This window comes from Euphorbia lathyris, chromosome 6 (genome assembly GCF_963576675.1).
Source record: "Euphorbia lathyris chromosome 6, ddEupLath1.1, whole genome shotgun sequence".
Taxonomy (NCBI): Eukaryota; Viridiplantae; Streptophyta; class Magnoliopsida; order Malpighiales; family Euphorbiaceae; genus Euphorbia; species Euphorbia lathyris.
Window position 1 is genome coordinate 10,205,715 of NC_088915.1, and position 22,383 is coordinate 10,228,097.

At 34.3% G+C, this 22,383-nt stretch overlaps 1 protein-coding gene across 8 annotated transcripts; it reads left to right on the top strand.

Annotated features, from left to right (window-relative positions):
• The first annotated feature begins 3,314 nt into the window (after positions 1–3,314).
• On the top strand, positions 3,315–15,233 carry LOC136233535 (uncharacterized). 8 transcript variants are annotated; one of them, XM_066023217.1, is made up of 19 exons: positions 3,316–3,470; positions 3,815–3,907; positions 4,205–4,282; positions 4,939–5,031; positions 6,085–6,162; positions 6,470–6,544; positions 7,069–7,149; positions 7,510–7,587; positions 8,318–8,371; positions 9,981–10,067; positions 10,181–10,324; positions 10,590–10,667; positions 11,127–11,180; positions 12,268–12,321; positions 13,183–13,266; positions 13,540–13,608; positions 13,730–13,820; positions 13,900–14,134; positions 14,860–15,233. In XM_066023217.1, exons 1-19 carry the CDS (start codon positions 3,439–3,441, stop codon positions 14,976–14,978), a joined length of 1,677 nt encoding a protein of 558 aa, XP_065879289.1. In that variant the 5' UTR covers positions 3,316–3,438; the 3' UTR covers positions 14,979–15,233. The 8 variants fall into 8 exon arrangements, with proteins under 8 accessions (XP_065879296.1, XP_065879289.1, XP_065879292.1 ...); XM_066023224.1 differs by lacking the exon at positions 14,860–15,233 and having other exon boundaries at positions 3,315–3,470; positions 13,907–14,068; XM_066023220.1 differs by lacking the exon at positions 13,183–13,266.
• The last annotated feature ends 7,150 nt before the right edge of the window (positions 15,234–22,383 follow it).

Genomic DNA, 22,383 nt, shown 5'->3' on the forward strand with positions numbered 1-22,383 from the left:
TTCAGAAATTTGAAGGTAAATGGAAAAGGGTAATTTAGTCATTTCCGAATTCATAAATGGCAAAAAATCTAACAAACAGATAGGAAGACTAAACAGTTCACTGAGAAAAAGGTTAGGGACCTTACCATGTGTTTTTGAAAATACAAGGACTAAACAATGCGTTTTGTCAAAATATAGGGACTAATAAATTAATTATCCTAATATTAATGACCATTAAAAAAACAAATCTTACAAAATCTGGAGTATTTTTCAGCGCAAATGCGAGTCAGGAGACAAAGACGGGAATAATAAACATGCTGGGAGTGCAAGCAAGTTTTGATACTGGGAGATATTTGGGGCTGCCATCTTTAATTGGACGATCAAAGAAGGAAGTGTTCGGTTTTATCAAAGACAGGTTGGTTAAGCGGTTTAGCAGTTGGACTTACAGATTCTTATCTAATGCGGGTAAGGAGGTTTTGTTGAAATCTGTGGCCCAAGCACTTCCTACTTTTTGTATGAGCACATTTTTTTTCCAAAATCTATGTGTGACGAGCTTCAAAAAATGATGAACTCATTCTGGTGGGGTATGAAGGAGAATGGTGGCAGACAGATACATTGGAGTAGTTGGGATAGGATGAGTGTACGAAAGGAGCATGGTGGATTGGGTTTTAGAAATCTGTATGAATTTAATCTGGCCATGTTAGGAAAACAAGGATGGAAGTTGATTAAGAACCCAAACACTTTGGTGAGTAGGATCTTCAAAGCTAAATATTTCCCACATGGATCTTTCCTTTTCTCCAAATTAGGCAATAATCCTAGTTTCATTTGGAGAAGTGTTTGGAGTTCGGTAAATGTTATTAAGAAAGGGATTCGATGGCGAATTGGAAGAGGAGATAGCATCTCGGTTTGGAAGGATCCGTGCATTGAATCGGAAAATTATCGTTATATCAGATCTAGCAGCAGTGATGAAAATAGGGAAGCGGTTTTAGCTGAACTATTTATTCCACCCGAATTTGGGACAGAAAGAAGCTAGAGGGTTGGTTCTTGCAAGAAGAGGCGGCGGAAATCGGACAAATAGTGGTCCCGTTTTCACTTAGAGATGATTGTTTATTATGGCACTACACAACGAATGGGGAGTATTCGGTAAAATCGGGTTATCGTAGGTTGGAGGCTGGTCGAATTGGTAGTGTAAGCAATCCTGAGTGGAAATGAATCTGAGATTTAATGGTACCTCCTAAGATTAAAATGTTTGTTTAGAGGCTTTGCTCAAAAACCTTACCGCTCAGGATCAGATTAGCTCAGAGACATGTCCATACTCAGTTAGTATGCGGGGTGTGTTGCGAGGACGTTGAACACGGCTGGCACTTGTTCGGTGGCTGCGGATTTGCGGTTGAATGCTGGTCAAAAGTGAATTTGGTACCGTCTAGTAGTGAACGGGATTGGGTGGAGGATTGGATGTTGGATATGCTGAGTTCAACAAGAATTGAAGAAGCCAACATAAGAGCAACGATATTGTGGGCGATATGGTTATATAGAAATGTGAGAGTTTGGGCGGGAGATGTGGAGAGTGCGGAACATGTGGTGGGAAGAGCAATTGAATGGAGATCAGAATGGCGGATTGCACAGGAGGCGAGGAAAAAAAAGCAGCAGGAGGAGGTCGATACTGTACCAATTAGATGGAAGCAACCGACGGACGGTAAGATTAAATGCAATGTTGACACTGCACTGTTCGTCAATTCTGGAGAATTTAGTGCAGCGGCGGTAATGCGTGGGGATAATGGTGTGTTTATTGCGTCTTCAGTTTTTTTCAGTCGGGAAGTCCTTCGGTACTGCTGGCGGAAGGTATCACACTGCTGGAAGCAATCTGATGGTGTATAAGGCTCGAGTTGCAGCAAGTCATCTTCGAATCTGATTCTAAGGGGGTTGTTGATCGAATCAGTACTCGTAGAATTGATGATTCGGAGATTGGAGGTGTGGTTGCGGACGTTTGCAACATGTTAATTGAACGCCAAGATTTTTCTGTGGCTTTTGTGCCAAAATTAGCGAACGGGGTCGCCCATTATATGGCTCGTCATGCTCGTTCCAATGCTAATTTTTTTAGTGATTTTTTGGTTCCTAGCTTTTTAATTCCTGCGATTTATAATGACTCTATTCTTGGTTAAATAAATGGGATAAGGTACTAAAATAGGCCTAAGGTTTTTGGGGAAGTACCAATTTAGGCCCAACGTTCAAAATAGTACTAATATAGGCTTAACGTTTACAACATAATATCAATTTAGGCTTAACGTTTATAATATAGCATCAATTTAGGCCTCACATACAAAATAGCATCAATATAAGCTTAACGTTTACAAAATAATACGAATTTAAGCTTAACATTTTACAAAATATATACAATTTACGCTAAACGTCACAATTTTAAATTACTTTTAGTTTGCATATATTACACGAGCCGTGAAATTTGGAGTCAGGGATATTTTAAATATAATATGGTTAATTTAATTGTGAAGTTTAGCTTAAATTGTATATATTTTGTAAAACGTTAAGCTTAAATTCGTATTATTTTGTAAACGTTAAGTCTATATTGGTGCTATTTTGTACGTGAGGCCTAAATTGATGTTATATTGTAAACGTTAAGCCTAAATTGATATTATGTTGTAAACGTTAAGCCTTTATTGGTGCTATTTTGAACGTTAAGCCTAAATTGGCACTTCCCAAAAAAACCTTAGGCCTATTTTGGTACCTTATCCCTAAATAAATTGGTTTGCTTAATATATATATATATATATATACATATTAATGACCATTATTAACAATTTTTTTTTTATTTTTTTTAATAATAGATCCGGTTAGAAACAAAATTTATCCCAAACGTTCAATTCAAGTAATGGACCGGCAAAAGTGGGTATAATTGGATTATGTTAAAAAAATTGAGCCTTTATTAATCCCTTGTTTGGGAGCAGGTTAATGAGAGTAAATGAGAGTAATGGAAGGTTAAGTATGGAGTTAACCTTGTTTGGGGTTATTTTTTAAGAGTAAATGGAGGTTAATGGGGTTAAATGTTTATTTCCTCTAACCTCCAAATTCTAACCTCTAAATGGGGGGTTAATGGAAGTAACGTAAACTTTTTTAAAATTTCTTATCTCTACAGAATAAATTTAACCTTTCTTTCCATCCGTATTTAAACTCCCAAACAAGGTTAAACATTTAACATATACATTAAACTCCAAAATAAGATTAATTGTTAACTTTCCGTTCGATACCTTCCCTTCCCTTTCTATTACTTTCTTTAACTCTCCCCTCCATTAAACTCCTAACCAAGGTCTAAGTTAAGGGGGCAAAATATAATGTGAGCGCAAAATCGATAGTCAAACCTTCTTACAACCCTGCCACTGTATATAAGGAGAATATCGTTTACGTCTGCGTTGTTGGTTTGCTCGAAGTCGAAATTAGGAATCGATGGAAGGAAGAGTTTGTGAAGAACCGAAACCGTATGGACTTTAGGGTTTAATTACTGTTTTCTTTTATGGTTTTGTGTTTTGGTTTCATTATCTTGTATCTCTCTTTATTATTAATTTGTGATTTTTTTTTCTTTCACTTGGATTGTTTAGGGTTTCGAATTTTGGTCTCTCCCACGAAGTAGTTGATCTGTTATATTTGGATTGTTTAGGGTTTGTGAAAAACGTTTCATGTCAAGTAAACCTTATTGTTGTGACTTTTAGCATGCCTGGCTTTTTCGGGTTTTGTGTTCTCTTCTATATTGCTGTGTTCTCAAAAGGTTTGCATTATTATTATTATTATTTTTTCATTTTGTTTGTTTGTTCTGCAATTGTAGGTTATACAGTGGAATTGATGCTTCCCAAGGGAAGATGGCCGGATACTCTCTACCACTTGACCCTGACAGACCTTGGAAGAGTGCTATCCAGACGTAAGGCTCTCTAATTTACATGTAAATGCTTCACTGGTTGCTGGGATTTTGAGTTTCAGTCTCCCTCATAGGTTGAACAGATTATTTGATATATTATCTTGTGCATTTGCATTCACAAATGGTATAGGAAAGGAGAAATTATGACTTGTAGCATCAAACCTAAGCTGCAATCTGTGCTTAAGAAAACATTCTATTTTATCTGAGAAATCTCTATAATTTAGTTATTGGTAGCATCTTTTCAGCTTTTACTATGACTAATAATACTAATTTTTCTCTTTGATTGTTGTGCAATTAAAGGGTGCAAAGAGAAGCATCACAAGGGGAGATTGGTGGAGGCTCCGAGCGCCACCAAGTCAAGAAAAAGCGTGCCTCTATGTGAAGTTTGAAATTTATAATTAATTGCTTCACTTGATTGTCCAGCGTTTCGAAATTTGGTCTCTCTCACGAAGCAGTTGATCTGTTATATGTGGCGAGTCAAATACCATTGTTTCATAACAAACCAAATCCTGATTAGTACATATATGATTTTTGATGGATAACTTTGTGAAAGATTCCTGCAAAAGGTTTCATGAATTCGTGTCTTGTGGGCTTTTATCATGGCTGGGCTGGGTTCTAGGCTTTTGATGTTATCTTCTTTATTGCCTTTTTTAATATGCTTTCACATCCTGTATTTATTATCATTAGTCTGCACTTTTGCCTACCAAGTCAAGTGTAAGAGAGTCAAGAAGAAGCATGTCTCTGTATCTAACATTTAACTAGTTGCTTCACTGGTTGTTAGGGTTTTCAATTCTTGGTGAATCAAATACCATAATCTGATAAATAGATGAAATCTTTATTAGGTATTCTTATTGATTTATAACATTCTGAAAGATCACTGCAAAAGGTTTCACGACTTCATGTCAAGTAGACCTTGTTGTTGTGACTTTTAGCAGTCTAGGCTGTCAGATTTGGTGTTTTCTTCTATATTGCTGTGTTCTGAAAAGCTTTTGCATTAGTTTGTGATTTTCATTTGGTTTGTTTTGCAATTGTAGGGTGTATAGTGGAATTGATGCCCCCCGAAGCAAGATGGCTGGTTACCCTCACCCACTCTACCCTGACAGACCTTGCAAGAGTGCTATGCAGACGTAAGGTTCTTTAAATTACAACTAAATGCTTTACTGGTTGCTGGGATTTGGCTTTTCAGTCTCCCTCATGTGTTAACCAAATTATTTTATATATTATCTTGTGCATTTTAGCAATATTAATCTGTTTATGAGCTATTGCATTTGTCAAGTGGTATAAAAAAGGAGAAATTACGAGTTGTAGTATCAAGCAAAACCTAAGCTGCAATCTTTACTTAAGATCTGTTAAATTCGGCGGCGCGTCAAAATACTACCATGGTCGGATAACAAACCAAATCATGATTAATAGATAGATAATATTTGATGATAACTTTGTGAAAGATCCCTACAAAAGGTTTTGTGAATTCACGTAGTGTGGACTTTTAGCGTTGTTGGTCTAGGTAGGTTCTATGCTTTGATTTTTTCTTTGTTGCGGTTTTCAGAAAGCTTTCACATCGCATGTTTATCATTTAGTTTGAACTCTTAAGTTGGTTTGTTTTGCATACGAATAGTGCAAAGTGGTTTTGATGCCTCCCATGGACATGGGTGGAGGCTCGGGGAGTGACCAAGTCAAGTGTAAGAGAGTCTAGAAAAAGCATGTCTCTGCGTGAAGTTTTCTAATTTCTAGTTAGTTGATTCACTGTATGTTTATCATTAATTTGCACTCTCCACTTGGTCTGTTCTGCATACGAAGGGTGCAAAGTGGTGATGGTGCCTCCAATGGAAATAAGGGTGGAGGCTCCGAGAGTCACCAAGTCAAGTTTAAGAGAATCTAGAAGAAGCATGTCTCTGCCTGAAATTTCTAATTTTCAATTAGTTGTTTCACTGATTGTTAGAGTTTTCCATTCTTGGTGAATCAAATACCATAGTCTGACAATAGATGATATACTTATTACTTGTTCTTATTGATTGATAACTTATGAAATATCGCTGCTAAAGGTTTCATGAATTCATGTCAAGTAGACCTTGATCTTCTATATTGGTTTGTCGGGTTTTGTGTTTTCTTCTATGTAGCTGCGTTCTGAAAAGGTTCTGCATTAGTTTGTGATGTTCAATTTGTTTGTTCTGCAATTGTAGTGTGTATAGTGGAATTGATGCCTCCTCCGAATTGGAGATGGCAATATACTCTGAAGCATCTGACCCTGCTATTCAGAGGTAAGGCTCTCTAATTTACAACTAAATGCTTCACGGGTTGCTGGGATCTGGATTTTCAGTCTTGCTCATATGTTAAACAAAATTGTTTGTTGTATTATCTTTCGCATTTTTGCAATATTGATTTGTTCATGGGCTTTTGCATGTACAAGTGATATAGAAAAGGAGAAATTATGACTAAGATGTAATCTATACTTCACATTCATTTTTATATGTGAAATACATTTTTCAGTTATTGGTAGCATTTGTTCAGCTTTTACTATGGCTAATAATACTAACTTGGTTCTCTTTGATCGTTCTGCAATTATAGGGTGCAAGGACCATCATCACAAGGAGAGATGGGTGGAGGCTCTGAGCTTCACCAAGTCAAGGAGGGTGGCTCTAGGTAAAGTTTCAAATTTATAATTAATTGCTTCACCGATTGTTTTTATTTTATTTCGGAACAAGATGCATAATTATTTTTGAAACGGATATGCAATTAGTGTAGAATAACGAACAAAATGTTTATAACGATGTCTAAATAAAAAGGTGGGATGAATCTCCCATCTGACCTATGGTCCGGTGGGATGAATCGACGACCTGGCCTATGATTCTGCAGGCGGGAGATTCATTCGCCTAGGCATAAAACATGCGAATTCTCAAATTTAAATTTTTTTTTGAAAAGGCAAAATTATCCAAATTGAGGCGGTGATAAGACACGAAAACACGACAGAAACAACCCGACTGACACGACACGATTGACATGAAAAACATTTTTCTAGCATTATGACATATATATGAGATAACACATTATTTTGACACGAAACACAAAATTGCCTGCTCTATTTTTAGTTCTTGGTAGCATTTGTTCAGCTTTTACTACGGCTAATAATACTAACTTGGCTTTCTTTGATCGTTCTGCAACTATAGGTTGCAAGGAGCATCATCACAAGGAGAGATGGGTGGAGGAGTCTATGAGCTTCACCAAGTCAACAAGGAGGGTTCCTCTAGGTAAAGTTTCAAATTTATAATTAATTGCTTCACTGATTGTCCTGGGTTTCGAACTTTTGTTTCTCTCACGAAGTCGTTTCTAATTTTCAGTTAGTTACTTCAGTGATTGTTAGGGTTTTCGATTCTTGGTGAATCATATACTAGTATGATAAATAGGTGAAATCTTGATTAGTTGTTCTTATTGATTGATAACATTCTGAAGGATCCCTGCAAAAGGTTCAATGACTTCATGTCAAGTAGACCTTGCTGTTGTGACTTTTTATTGTGTCTGGGCTGTCGGGTTTGCTGTTTTCTTCTATATTGTCGTGTTCTGAAAAGCTTATGCATTAGCTTGTGATATTCATTTCGTTTGTTCTGCAGTCGTAGGCTGTATGGTGGCCCCCAAGTAATGATTGAAGGACTGTTCTCAGACGGACCTTTGAAGAATGAAATGCACACGTACGGTTCTCTAATTTACTACTAAATGCTTTACTGATTGCTGGGATATGGCTTTTCATTCTCCCTCGTATGATGAGCAAATAAATTGAGATATTATCTTGTGCATTTTAGCAATATTAATCTGTTTATGGGTTTTTGCATTCACAAGTGGGCTAGGAAAGGACAAAGTATGACTAAGCTGCAATCTTTACTTAAGATCTCTTATATTTGGCGGGAGTCTTGTTATAAGAGGAAGAAGTTTAGTAGAACAAAACACATAAAACTAATTCAAACAGAAACAAAGCGAAGGGGAATTCGATTTCAACAGGAGTGATGAATTTGGAGAGTTTTGATAGGAGTAGAACTTAGGATTTAGTATTCAACTTTAGCTAAAAACATGGGTTTTATTTTGCATTTTAAAATTTATTTATGCATAAGAATAATGTCATGATTTAGTATCCGTTGCATTTTTATGTTAGTTTTACAATTTTTGTTTTTGTAAGTACGCCTAGTCTCGCTATGGCGCGACCCTTGGTCTAAGGCTCCAGGACCCTTAGTGCGCCATGCGCCTTTAGTAACTATGATAACATTATAAAATATTGCTGCAAATGGTTTTGAAGTCATGTCAAGTAGACCTTGTTGTTGTGACTTTTAACATGTTTGGGTTTCTGTTTTTTCTTCTACATAGCTGTGTTCTGAAAAGGTTCAGCATTAGTTTGTGATTTTCAATTTGCTTGTTCTGCAATTGTAGGCCGTATAATGGAGTTGATACCTCCGAATTGGAGATGGCCTCCTCTATTAAGAGGTAAGGTTCTCTAATTTACAACTAAATGCTTCACTGGTTCCTGGGATTTGGATTTTCAGTCTTGCTCATATGTCAAACAAAATTATGTGATGTATTATCTTGTTCATTTTTGCAATATTGATCTGATTATGGGCTTTTGCATTCACGATTAGTATATGTTATAGAATAAGTCAATGTAATAAATGTAAGCATGGCTAAGTCAACTAAAGCATGCCTAAGTCAACTAAATCATTGTTAGAGCCTGCTGTGGGCTTACTATGTCTCCTTGATTGAAGGAGAACCCTGTATATATATATGTATTGTTCTTAAGTAAAATATATCAATGTAGTCCCTCAATCTACATGGTATCCCATGTATTCTAGTATGTTACATGGTATCAGAGCCTAAGGTCTAAGGTTTCTGAATTCTTTTTTCTGGTAGTATTTCCAGAGTTGTGAAGTATTTCCAGAGTTGTGTTTCTGTAAGGTTCAATATTTTCTGGGTAGTATTTCCCAGGGTTCCATTTCTGTCAAGAGCTTGGGTCTCTTGAATACTCACTGTTGGGATGTCATTTTATCTCACCACCCCCTTGGTTCATCCTCTCTGCCTCTGATCGGCATTTCCTCACATTCCGGCCACCCTGTATCGTCGTCGCTGTAAGAAAAGTCCTCCTGACATGGGATTAGAGCCTTGTTTGGTCTCTGTTTTGGGTTTCTGGATTGAGATTCCAGAATTTGTCTTCGGCTTTATGAGGAGAATTTTTGGGTTTACATTTCTGGGCTGTTTCTTTCAGCATCGTTGTCTGCCTTGTGAGCAGAATTTCTCGGTTCTTCTTCCGCCGTTGTCGACTCTCTGTTTCCGACAAGGATTGTTGTCTGCTGTTGTCTTGTCATCTATCTTCCGCCTATCCGTTTTGTTCTTCTGAGTTGCATCCTCCGGATTATGTTTTATATCCTGAAGTATCTTCAGTTTCTTATGTTTTATTTTGTTTTGAGTGGTATTGTCTTTAGACTATGTTATCTCTGTATGTAGCAAGCTGAGCATGATTAAAAGCCATGCTTCAGCTTGAGGGGGAGTGTTATAGAATAAGTCAATGTAATAAATGTAAGCATGGCTAAGTCAACTAAAGCATGCCTAAGTCAACTAAATCATTGTTAGAGGCTGCTGTGGGCTTACTATGTCTCCTTGATTGAAGGAGAACCCTGTATATATATGTGTATTGTTCTTAAGTAAAATATATCAATGTAGTCCCTCAATCTACATGGTATCCCATGTATTCTAGTGTGTTACAGTATAGAAAAGGAGAAATTATGACTTGGAGCATCAAGCCATATCGAAGCATTTCTCCACATGGAGTTTCTAATTTTTAGTTAGTTACTTCACTGATTGTTAGGGTTTTCAATTCTTGGTAGTATGATAAATAGATGAAATCTTGATAAGTTGTTCTTATTGATTGATAACATTCTGAAGGATTCCTGCAAAAGGTTTAATGACTTCATGTCAAGTAGACCTGGCTGTTGTGACTTTTTTTATCATGTCTGGGCTGTTGGGTTTGCTGTTTTCTTCTATATTGCCGTGTTCTGAAAAGCTTCTGCATTAGTTTGTGATTTTCATTTCGTTTGTTCTGCAGTGGTAGGGTGTATGGCCCCGAAGTAAGGATTGAGAGATCCCCTTTCGGACTGTTCTTAGACGGACATCGGAAGAGAGAAATGGACATGTAGGGTTCTCTAAATTACTAGTAAATGATTTACTGATTGCTGGGATTTTGCTTTTCATTCTCCCTGATAGGATGAACAAATAATTTGATATATTATCTTGTGCATTTTTTAGCAATATTAATCTGTTTATGGGCTTTTGCATTCACAAGTGGGATAGGAAAGGACAAAGTATGACTTGCAGCATCAAGCAAAACCTAAGCTGCAATCTTTACTTAAGATCTGTTATATTTGGCTGCGAGTCAAATACCATGGACGGGTAAGAAACCAATTCCTGATTAGTAGGTAGATAATTTTTGATGGATAATTTTGTGGAAGATTCCTGCAAAAGGTTTAACAAGTGGTATAGGATCTAGGAGAAATTATGATATGTAATATCAGGCAAAATCTAAGCTGTAATCTGTACTTAAGAAAACATTCATTTTTATATGAGAAATGTATTTTAGTTATTCTTAGCATCTGTTCAGCTTTTGCTATGGCTAATAATACTAACTTGTTTCTCTTTAATTCTTCTGCAATTACAGGGCGCCTCAGATTTTTGGACGCTATGAGCCTCACCTAGTCAAGGAGGGTGACCTAGTCTTAAAGGAGGGTGCCTCTATGTAAAGTTTCAAATCTATAATTAATTGCGGGGTTTTCTAATTTTTGTTTCTCAGACAGTATTTTATCTGTTATAATTGGCGAGCGAAATACCATGGTTTGATAAAAAAAAACCAAATCATGAATAGTTGATAGGTTATATTTGATGGGTAACTTTGTCAAAGTTTCCTGCAAAAGGCTTCTTGAATTTATGTTCTTTTAGCAACGCTGGGCTGGGTTCTATGCTTTGATCTCTCTTCTTTATTGCCTTTTTTTGAAAAGCTTTCACATCCCGTGTTTATCAATAGTTTGCTCTTTTCACTTGTTTTGTTATGCATACTAAGGTCCAGTTGGAGTTGATTCACTTATTGTTAGGACTCTTTAGCATGTCTGGGCTGTCCGGTTTGCTGTTTTCTTCTATATTGTTGTGTTATGAAAAGCCTCTGCATTAGTTTGTGATATTCATTTCGTTTGTTCTGCAGTGGTAGGGTTCCGCAAGTAATGATTGCCGGATCTTGGAAGGGTAAAATGCACACGTAGGGTTCTCTAATTTACTAGTAAATGCTTTACTAGTTGCTTGGACTTGGCTTTTCATTCTCCCTCATATGATGAACAAATAATTTGATATATTGTCTTGTACATTTTACCAATATTAATCTGTGTATGGGCTTTGGCATTCACAAGGGGTATAGAAAAGGACAAATTATGACTTGTAGCATCAAACAAAAACTAAGCTGCAATCTTTACTTAAGATCTCTTATATTTGGCGGGAGTCAAATACCATGGTCCGATAACAAACCAAATTTGATGATAACTTTGTGAAAGATTCCTACAAAAGATTTCTTGAATTCATGCGGCGTAGACTTTTAGTGTTGTTGTGCTGGGTTCTAGGCGTTGATGTTCTCTTCTCTGTTGAGGTTTTCGGAAAAGCTTTCACATCGTCTATCATTTATTTTGCACTCTTATCTTGTTTGTTCTGTATACGAAGGGTGCAAAGTCGTTTTGATGCCTCCCATGGACATATGGGTGGAGGCTCGGAGATTCACCAAGTGAAGTGTAAGAGAGTCTAGAAGAAGCATGTCTCTACGTGAAGTTCTCTAATTTTCAATTAGGTGCTTCACTGATTGTTAGGGTTTTCGATTCTTGGTGAATCAAATACCATACCCTGACAATAGATGATATCCTTATTACTTGTTCTTATTGGTAGATAACATTATGAAATGTTGCTGCAAAAGGTTTCGTGAAGTAATGTCAAGTAGACGTTGTTTTGACTTGTAACATGTTTGAGTTGTCAGATTTTGTGTTTTCTTCTACATAGCTGTGTTCTGAAAAGGTTCTGCATATGTTGAACAAAATTATGTGATATATTATCTTGTGCATTTTAGCAATATTGATCTGTTTTTGGGCTTTTGCATTCACAATTGGTATAGAAAAGGAGAAATTATGTCTCTACATGGAGTTTCTAATTTTCAATTAGTGTTACTTCAGTGAATCAAATACCAGTATGATTAATAGATGAAATCTTGATTAGTTGTTCTTATTGATTGATAATATTTTGAAGGATCCCTGCAAAAGGTTTAACATTAGTTTGTGATTTTCAATTTGCTTGTTCTGCAATTGTAGGTCGTATAATGGAATTGATACCTCCGAATTGGAGATGGCCTCCTCTATTAAGAGGTAAGGTTCTCTAATTTACAACTAAATGCTTCACTGGTTCCTGGGATTTGGATTTTCAGTCTTGCTCATATTTTGAACAAAATTATGTCATGTATTATCTTGTACATTTTTGCAATATTGATCTGATTGTAATGAAATAATTAGGACAAAAGTAGGGGTCACATCTATTGAGAATAAAATGAGAGAAAACCGACTAAGGTGGTTTGGCCATGTGAGACGTAGAGCGCTTGATGCGCCGGTTAGGAGAACCGAAGAGTGGCAAAGGGATGTAGTGGTGAGGGGAAGGGGAAGACCTAAGCAAACTTGGAGGAGGGTGATCGAGAGTGATATGAGTTTATTGGGAATTGAGGAAAATATGGTAGTGGATAGGACGGAGTGGAGGGAGCGAATCTGTGTCGCTGACACGACTTGATTTTCACGGTTTTATATGATGGTTCATGTTAGCCGACCCCGAATCATTTCGGGACTAAGGCTTTGTTGTTGTTGTTGTTGTTGATCTGATTATGGGCTTTTGCATTCACAATTAGTATAGAAAAGGAGAAATTATGACTTGTAGCATCAAGCCAAATCGAAGCATGTCTCTACATGGAGTTTCTAATTTTCAATTAGTTACTTCAGTGATTGTTAGGGTTTTCGATTCTTGGTGAATCAAATACCAGTAAGATAAATAGATGAAATCTTGATTAGTTGTTCTTATTGATTGATAACATTCTGAAGGATCCCTCCAGAAGGTTCAATGAGTTCATGTCAAGTAGACCTTGCTGTTGTGACTTTTTAGCGTGCCTGGGCTGTCGGGTTTGCTGTTTTCTTCCGTGTTCTGAAAAGCTTTAGTTTGTGATTTTCATTTCGTTTGTTCTGCAGTGATAGGGCGTATGTCCCCCAAGTAAGGATTGACAGATCCCCCTTTGGACTGTTCATGGACGGACTTCTGAAGAGAGAAATGACGTAGGGTTCTCTAAATTACTACTAAATGCTTTACTGATTGCTGGGATTTGGCTTTTCATTCATATGATGAGCAACTAATTTGATATGTTGTCTTGTGCATTTTACCAATATTAATCTGTGTATGGGCTTTGGCATTCACAAGGGGGTATAGCCTGTCATAAACATTCATTTTTATATGATAATTACATTTTTTAGTTATTGGTAGCATCTGTTCAGCTTTTACTGTGGCCAATAATACTAACTTGTTTCTCTTTGATTATTCTCCAATTATAGGGTGTCACAAGAAGAGATGGCTGGATGCCCTGTGCCTTTTAAATACGATGAGAATTCCTCTGCTTCTCTGTAAACATTCATTTTTACATGAGAAATACATTTTTTTAGTTATTGGTAGCATCTGTTCAGCTTTTACTATGGCCAGCCAATAACACTAACTCGTTTCTCCTTGATTAATCTCCAATTATAGGCAGCTGCAGGTGGCTGCCTACAGGTTTCATTTCATGGATAGGAAACTACCATTTGCGAAGATTGCTTTGGAATTTTATGAGAAGAGTCAGGTTTGCGTCTTTGATATTCATACCGGTTTTCTCTGTATTTGCTTCTGCATCGTTTCTAATCTTCCGCTTTGTTGGTTAGGATGCAGAGTTTGAAATCGTAGAAGCCCATTATTTAAAATGTGCGAAATTATATCCCCCTGGATCTGATATATGTACACGATGGTGTCATGTCAGCTTCGTTGCTAAACCCAAGAATGCCGACTGCAGTAATGTCTCTCCAAAACACTTATTTGCTGAATTGTTCGAAGACAATGACAATTATAAGAAAATGACTGCCGCATACTGTTCTTCATTTGAGCCTAGTGATGATCCCGGTAATGCGCCTATTATCCTTTGCTGCATTTGTTCTGTTTAATTTGGGTTAAAGTGCAACCCTAACGTTTTGGTTCAGGAAGAATTTTATCCCTATCGTTTAAAATGGTGTAATTTTGCCCCCTAATGTTTGTAGCCAAGAGCAATTTTGCCCTAACGTTGATAAATTGGGTTAATTTGAAAAATAATTCATCAAACTGGTAAAAATAAAATATACTGTCTTTTCTACGAATTAGACAAAAAAAAAAAAAAAAATTCACCGAATTTATAAATATTAATCTCCATTTCTATTATTAAATTACAAAAAACATGAAATCCTTTTTTTTAGAAAGAATTGATGTACAATTGTTGCAAAATAAAGAACAAATAATAATATCTGAAATTGTCTCAAATTATCAACATTAGGGGTAAAATTGCTCTTGGTTTTCCAACATTAGGGTAAAATTGCACCATTTTAGACGTTAGGAGTAAAATTGCTCCTGACCCAAAACCTTAGGTGTATTTTTGCACCTTAACCCATTTAATTTATGCATTCCATATATAATTTGCATTGCAGCCTTCCCCTTTGGCATAATTACAAATTCATTGGTTTGCAGCTAATAAATGCTTTTAAATTCCAGACCTGTAGACTTTTTTTCTGCTTTTTGATAACTATTTGTATATTCAAGTAATCCCTCCGGCTGGGATGTTCAAGTTTTAACATTGTCTGCTTATGCTTTTTGTGCAGGATTCGACCATGGTTGTATTTTTTGCCCACCTGGTCAGAAATTTCATCCTGCCGATGGATATAAGGTTGGTTCTCATCCATGGAGGGTATATGTTGAACCGAAAACGGTATGTTGTTAATCAATTGGGCATCTTGGCGATTAGAAACTTCAGATGAAACTGTGACAGCGAACTCCTCGGATTTTCGGGGCATTGGATTCTATATAGGCTGGAACAAGATTAGAAACTGGGACAGCGCAGTCATTATTTTTTGACGTAATTTTATTTATAGGACTCCTGTGTATAGTTAAAATCCTTTAAATAAATAACATACTAATATTGATAATCAAGTGTTTATGAATACAGTTGTTAGTCAATAAAAAAGAATTTATATCATGGCTAATTAATCAATTTTTTGAGTTTGAGAAGAAAGATAATTGTTGGGTGTTGCTATTTACCGTTTCCAAATTATTAGTTACTGTCTCTTATTGAACAATTTTGCCATTTTCATAATTTTTTGTCAAAACTGAAAATTTATAATTTTTTGTCAAACCTGAAAATTTATATTTTTTGAGAGAATTTTTTGAATTTACCCTGGGCAGCCAAAAAAAAATTGATTCCAAAATGCAAAATCGGTCACTTTTTTGTGATGAAAAATGTAAAATTGTCTAATTTTTTTGCAATGAATGTAAAATCGTCACAAAGAATATGCATTATTTTCATGATTTCTTTGATGAAAAAAAGTAAATTTTAATGTTTCCTACTCGTAATCATCATTTTTGGAGTTCTCGGGCTGTGATGCATCAATTATTTTCATAATTTTAATATTGTTATTTGAGTTTAAATTGCTTCTTCTGGAATTACTCGAAATCTTCATCTCCATTTTATTTTGATTAAACTAGGAAATAGAGTACTTTCATTTCTACATTTCCATTTTATTTTGATTAAACTAGGAAATAGAGTACTTTCATTTCTACATTTTGTTTAGAATAAAAAATGTATGGATTGTAGGCCTGTCAATTTATGACATGAAAACATGATTTACATTGACAATCCTACTAATACGATCTTACCACTCGGGCCAACCTTCATTGGTATTATAAACTGTTATTCGAGTTTGGATTGACACGCATCATTAGGGCGATTCAACTTATTGACGTGGACAAATAAAAATAAGAGTTTATTGACTATGATAAATAGAGAGTAAAAAGTAACAACAAATTACGAAAATTAATTTCCAGTGGATTCTTCCAAACTCGATCTCTCCTCTCTTATTTTGTGATTTTCAGCCTTAAAATCGCTAAATCGATCTTCTCTTCTCCCAAAGAGCCAAATCCATTACAAATTAATGATCAAGAGCTCAATGTGGAAAAATAATTGACCAGAGACTTGATCTTTAAAGTAGGTTCAGTTCAGGAGCTTAACTATACCTTTTACCTTTATCTTTTGTCTCATTAAGCCATTGATGACAAAAAAAAGTAATTTTGAACATAAAATTCGGTTAACAGATTGTTATTCATTGAAACTGCATTCGAAATTTATATTTTTTCACTATTTGAAAGCAGTTTTGATGTGTAATGTGGCTGTAAAAATCTTAATTGAAACTGTAAAAACTATTTTTTTTAATAATTTCAAATACAAATGAAGTTAATAACGTATTTTTAACAGAATTAGATTTTTATAACTTACTAATTTGGTCATGAAGGGCTTAATGAGACAAAAAAATAAACGATTTAATATATCCAAATAAAAGATCAGAGGATTAATGAACCAAAAAATGAAAGATCAGGAGCCTAATGATGTTTTTTTTACCATTTTTATATGAGAAATACATTCTTTAGTTATTAGTAGCATCTGTTCAGCTTTTGCTGTGGCCAATAATACTAACTTGTTTCTCTTTGATTATTCTCCAATTATAGGGTGCAAAGAGGAGCATCACAAGGAGAGATGGGTGGAGGCCCTGTGCCTTTTGAATACAATGCGGATTCCTCTGATTCTCTGTAAACATTCATTTTTACATGAGAAAGAAATACATTTTTTAGTTATTGGTAGCATCTGTTCAGCTTTTACTATGGCCAGCCAATAACACTAACTTGTTTGTTTCTCCTCGATTAATCTCCAATTATAGGCAGCTGCAGATGGCTGCATACAGGTTTCTCTGCACGGATATGAAACTACCATTTGCGAAGATTGCTTTGTAATTTTATGAGAAAACCCAGGTTTGCGTCTTTGATATTCATACCAGTTTTTGCTCTCTCTTTGCTTCTGCTGCATCATTTCTAATCTTTCGCTTTGTTGGTTAGGGTGCAGAGTTTGAAATCGTAGATGCCCATTATTTAAAATGTGCGAGCTTATATCTCCCTGGATCTACTGATATATGTACATCATGGTGTCATGTCAGCTTCGTTGCTAAACCCAAAAATGCCGACTGCAGTGATGTCTCTCCAAAACACTTATTTGCTGAATTGTTTGAAGACAACTATTCAAAGAAAATGATTGCCACATACTGTTCTTCATTTGAGCCTAGTGATGATCCCGGTAATGCACCTATGATCCTCTGCTGCATTTGTTTTGTTTAATTTATGCATTCCATTTATAATTGGATTAAACCGTTGTTTGAGGTAAATTTTATAAAAAATGGGTTTTTATAAAAAATTTAACTCTGCAAGATCAATTTTAACCGTACGCTACCGAAAATTTGAAAAGATTTGTTTGACTGTTATTTAACCACATCGGACCTTTTAAACCAGTTTCTTACATTTTTTTGTAATTATATTAATAATACAGTAAAATATTTTAGATAGTTTCAAAAAACTAAACGTGTTACATATAAATTAATCATAATTTTTTTGAAACTGCTAAATATTTTACTATGTTATTAGTGTACCAAATAATGCACTAAATATTTAATTTTGACGTTTCAAGCGAAGTGCAGATTTAGCCTAACGTATGAAATTGTGCAAATTTAACCCTAGTGTTTCCAATCAAAATCAAATTCTGGACCATTTACTAATATATAATTTTATTTTTATTTTTATAAAATAATAAATTAATTTCTTATTATATTTATAATTTTTATTTTTATTTTTATAAAATAATAAATTTTTATTTTTTTTATAATTGTTTGGGGCAGTAGATAAAAAAGTTGCTAAAACCCGGGTTTTTTCGATGAAAATCGAAAATTTTAGCTAAGATCATATCTTATGATATTTTTATTCGAGGAGATGTGAGAAAAAGAATAGCTAATATTCATGGATCATACCTTTCCTTACATTCCCAAGTTGAAGATTCTTGCCCACTAACTCATGACCCCGTAATGAGTAAAAACATATTAAAAAAATATAGGTTTTTAACCCTGGTTGGTAAATATTTCGTTGGAAAATAGCTCCTAAATAAATATTTCCCAACCAGGTCCAATGGGATAATTTTTAAAAATTACCCAAAACAAGAGTTTAATCCTGTATAATTTGCATTGCAGCCTTCCCCTTTGACATAATTACAAAATTAAGTCTCTTGTTTACAAATTCATCACTTTACAGCTAATGCACGCATTTAAATTCTCGAACCTGTAGATTTTTGTATGTGTATATTCAAGTAATCATCCGGCTGGGATGTTCAAGTTTTAACATTGCCTATGCTCTTTGTGCAGGATTCGACCATGGTTGTATTTTTTGCCCGCCCGGTGAGAAATTTCATCCTGCCGATGGATATAAGGTTGGTTCTCATCCATATGTTGAACCGAAACCGGTATTTTGGTAATCAATTGGGGCATCCTAGCTGGCAGTGGCGAATCCAGGATTTGAGGGAGAGGGGGACAAAATTCTACGTAGAAAATTTTTAGACAAAAAATGTAAAATTATTCAATTTTATATGACAAAAAATGCAAAATTGTTCAATTTTTGGTGACGAAAAATGCAAAATCGTTCAATTGTCATGCATTATTTTCATGATTTTTTTTTATAAAAAACGTAAATTATAATGTTTCCGACTCGTAATCATCCATTCCCGAGATTCTCGGGTTGTTACGCATCAAATATCCCTAACGTTTTGGGTCAGGTGCAATTTTACCCCTAACATCTAAAATGGTGCAATTTTACCCCTAATATTTGTAGCCAAGAGCAACTTTATCCCTAACGTTGATAAATTGGATCAATTTCAGACACTATTATAAAATACAGTCGTTTTTTTCTTTATTTTACACCGATTGCATATCAATTTTGTAATTTCGCACCAATTTTACCCCTAACGTTGATAAATTGGATATCAATTTCAGACACTATTATTCACGCCGAGAAGACAATTTGATGAATTATTTCTCAAATTGACCAAATTTATCAACGTTAGGGATAAAATTGCTCTTGGCTTCCAACATTAGGGATAAAATTGTACCATTTTAGACGTTAGTGATAAAATTGCTCCTGACCCAAAATATTAGGGGTATTTTTGCACTTTAACCCTTATTTTTGGACTATTTTTTTTTTTAATGGGATGAAGGGGGACAAATGCCCCTTTGACCCCTACATCCGCCCCTGCTAGCTGGCGTATCTAGATTAGAAACTTCAGATGAAACTGTAACTTTTAAATTGCTTCTTCTGGAATTACTCGAAATCTTCATCTCCATTTTGAGAGATCTGTTCATAATTTTATATTTTAATTGCTATAAATACAGTATGATGTATGTCTTAGAACCTTAAAATCTTCAACTTCAGTATTTAGAACAAAGCTTGGAGATGCAAGTGTCATATCTCTGCAACAAATAAAAGTAGACCTGACAATTATCGTGTTCTTGTTAAAAAGTGTAAATCCAAATCCAAATCCAAAAACTTGCGTGTCATAGTCGTGTTAATCTGTTCCAATTAGTATCGATTTATTTTAAGAGAATAAAAAATATAATTTTTTTTATAATTAATCTACACAAGTATAAGAATTTCGGTGTATATATACTACACAAACTTCATTACAACTATTTTGATTAAATTTGAAAACTAGAATGAGAGTTATTTATTTGTATAATTAGGGGCAATTTTGTACTTTTATGTATAAAAGTAAATAAAGGGACTAAAGAGTTGATTAAGATAAAATCTAAGAACCTTATAATAACATGATGGATCTACTAACGAGTTAAGTAAAAATACAAGGACTTTATAATTGTTTATCCAAAGAATTTATATCATGGCTAATTAATCAATTTTTTTTTTCTGGATCTTCATCTCCATTTTATTTTGATTAAACCAGGAAATAGAATACTTTCTTCTGCATTTTGTTTAGGATAAAAAAAAATGGATGGATCGTAGGGCTATCAATTTATGACATGAAAACATGATTTACACGGACAATCCTACTAATACGATCTTACCATTCGGGCCAACCTTCATTGGCATTATAGGCTTTTATCGGCATAACACCTTCATACTTCTGCAATTAGTTTAACAAATATTAGAACCAGACTTACTCAAATCATACCTAAAATATTTTAAAAATAATTTAGATATAAAATATAGTTATCGAAATGTCATCGTCCGTCACCAAAAGTTCATCCTTCTGATCTATTGACAGCTCTGATGGATGATGGCATAACACCAAAACAAGACAATATTTATTACAAATAAAACTATATATAAAAACACTTAAACCTTCTTTTATTTACATTGTAACAAAAATATAAGTTATTTTTTTTATTCCAAAAATGTTTTCTCTCCTCTACTTGTACCTCAAAACCTCCTTTTATAATAGTTACTAAACATATAATTGTTCTAGCTTTCTTCTATATAAAGGCAAGAAATCAAATAAAAAAGACACTAATGCTAATTAGGGAAAAGTATAAAAATGAAATTTGTGGTTACACATGTTTTCGATCGACACCCTTGTAGTTTAAAAATTTATAAAATGGTACATTGAGGTTTTATTCCGTTAGCAAACACATGCCAAATTGACTAACGGTGCTAAAAAAAAAAAGTTAAAAGTCAAAGATAAAAGAGTTAATTTTATCCTTTTATAGTTGCTAGCAGTGGCGAATACATGATTACTCAGTTGGGGGGGCCGATTTTACATGTGAGTTCGGGAATTTTTTTTTTTGCTAAATCGAACTTGCTTAATTTTTTTTTTTGTATATACGCGTGTTATAATTTGAATGGTCAAGAACCAATTTTAACTATTAATGTACAATTTCTCAAAATTAAGCTAGATTTCGTTTAATAGTCCTAATAGTAAAAAAATTGGATTTAGGAAGAGCTGAACATGTAAAAAAATTTAAAAAAAAATTTGATTTCAGATGGCCTACCATGCAAAAAAAAAATTAATAATTTGGATTTAAGGAGGCCTAAAAGGTAAAAAAAAAATTAGAAATTTAGATTTAGAAATGCCTAACAGACAAAGAAAAATATAAATTTGGATTTAGACATGCCTAACAAACCTAAAAAAAATTAGAAATTTGGATTTATGGAGTACCTAATAGGTCCAAAATATTGAAATTTTGAATTTTAGACAAACTTAACACGTAATGAGATATATTTAATTTTTTTTATTAGTTCAATGCTAGTTTCTAAAAAAATTATAACATTTTTATATTTTTTTAATTTTTAGTTTTAAAATTTTAAAATTTAATTTAGAAATTCAGTTGTTTGAATCTCAAAAATAAGAAATTATTTTTTTTAATGAAAAAGACATAATGAAAATGAGTTCAAAAGTGTTATGAAAATAAAAAAAATTAATTAATAATAGTAATATAGTTTAATAATAATTGAAAAATAAAATTTAAATAAATAAACACTTGCTAAAATAACTTGAGGTTGGAGGGAATTGAACCTAGGACCTTTTAAAAAATAGTAAGGGGGCGTTTGTTTCGGGGTCTTTAGGAATGAGAATGGGAATGACAGGGTTTCATTCCATTTGTTCTTGTTTGTTTGAAAAAAAAAATCATTCCCTTTACCCATTTTAGATTATGGGATTACCCCACTTTAGGTTAAACCATTACCCCTTGTGAACCAAACGCCCCCTAAGTATCTTTAACCATCTCATCTACATTTAAACAATGAAATATTACTATATAGAATATATATATATATACTATTACTAATATTAGGGGGGACGAAACTACTCGTAACCATAGAAATTCTATCGGCCGGAGGGGCCCGGGCCCCCCCAGGCCCCCCTGTATACGCCCATGGTTGCTAGATACTTTAGGCATAAATTCCACCTTGGTATTATCTACATGGTGAAATTCAGTTTGTGAAGATAGGAAAGAAGTAAAAACGCACTAATTCTAATTAAGCTATTTTAAATTCTTCTATATAAAGGCAAAACATTGTTAGAAAAAACTACAAAGACCCAATAATGGCTCTACGGGTTAATGACTGTGGAAAATGGTGTTTTAACGAGTATTTAGAAGTAAAAAGACACTAATTCTAATTAGGCTATTTTAGCTTTCTTCTATAATAAAAAAAATTTTAAAAAATTAATAAACTCATTATGAAACTTACATAAATAAATAAGGGACATAAAAAAGGGGAAACAAAAGACCAAATGAAGATAGAAAAGAAGTAAAACA

Excerpts from the sequence above, each read along its gene's own strand:
- LOC136233535 (XM_066023217.1), top strand. The coding sequence starts at position 3,439 with ATGGAAGGAAGAGTTTGTGAAGAACCGAAACC. Across the intron at positions 10,068-10,180 it reads CGGAAGAGAGAAATGGACAT|CAATATTAATCTGTTTATGG; the intron begins GTAGGGTTCTCT and ends TGCATTTTTTAG. Across the intron at positions 13,267-13,539 it reads CTTCTGAAGAGAGAAATGAC|GGTGTCACAAGAAGAGATGG; the intron begins GTAGGGTTCTCT and ends CTCCAATTATAG.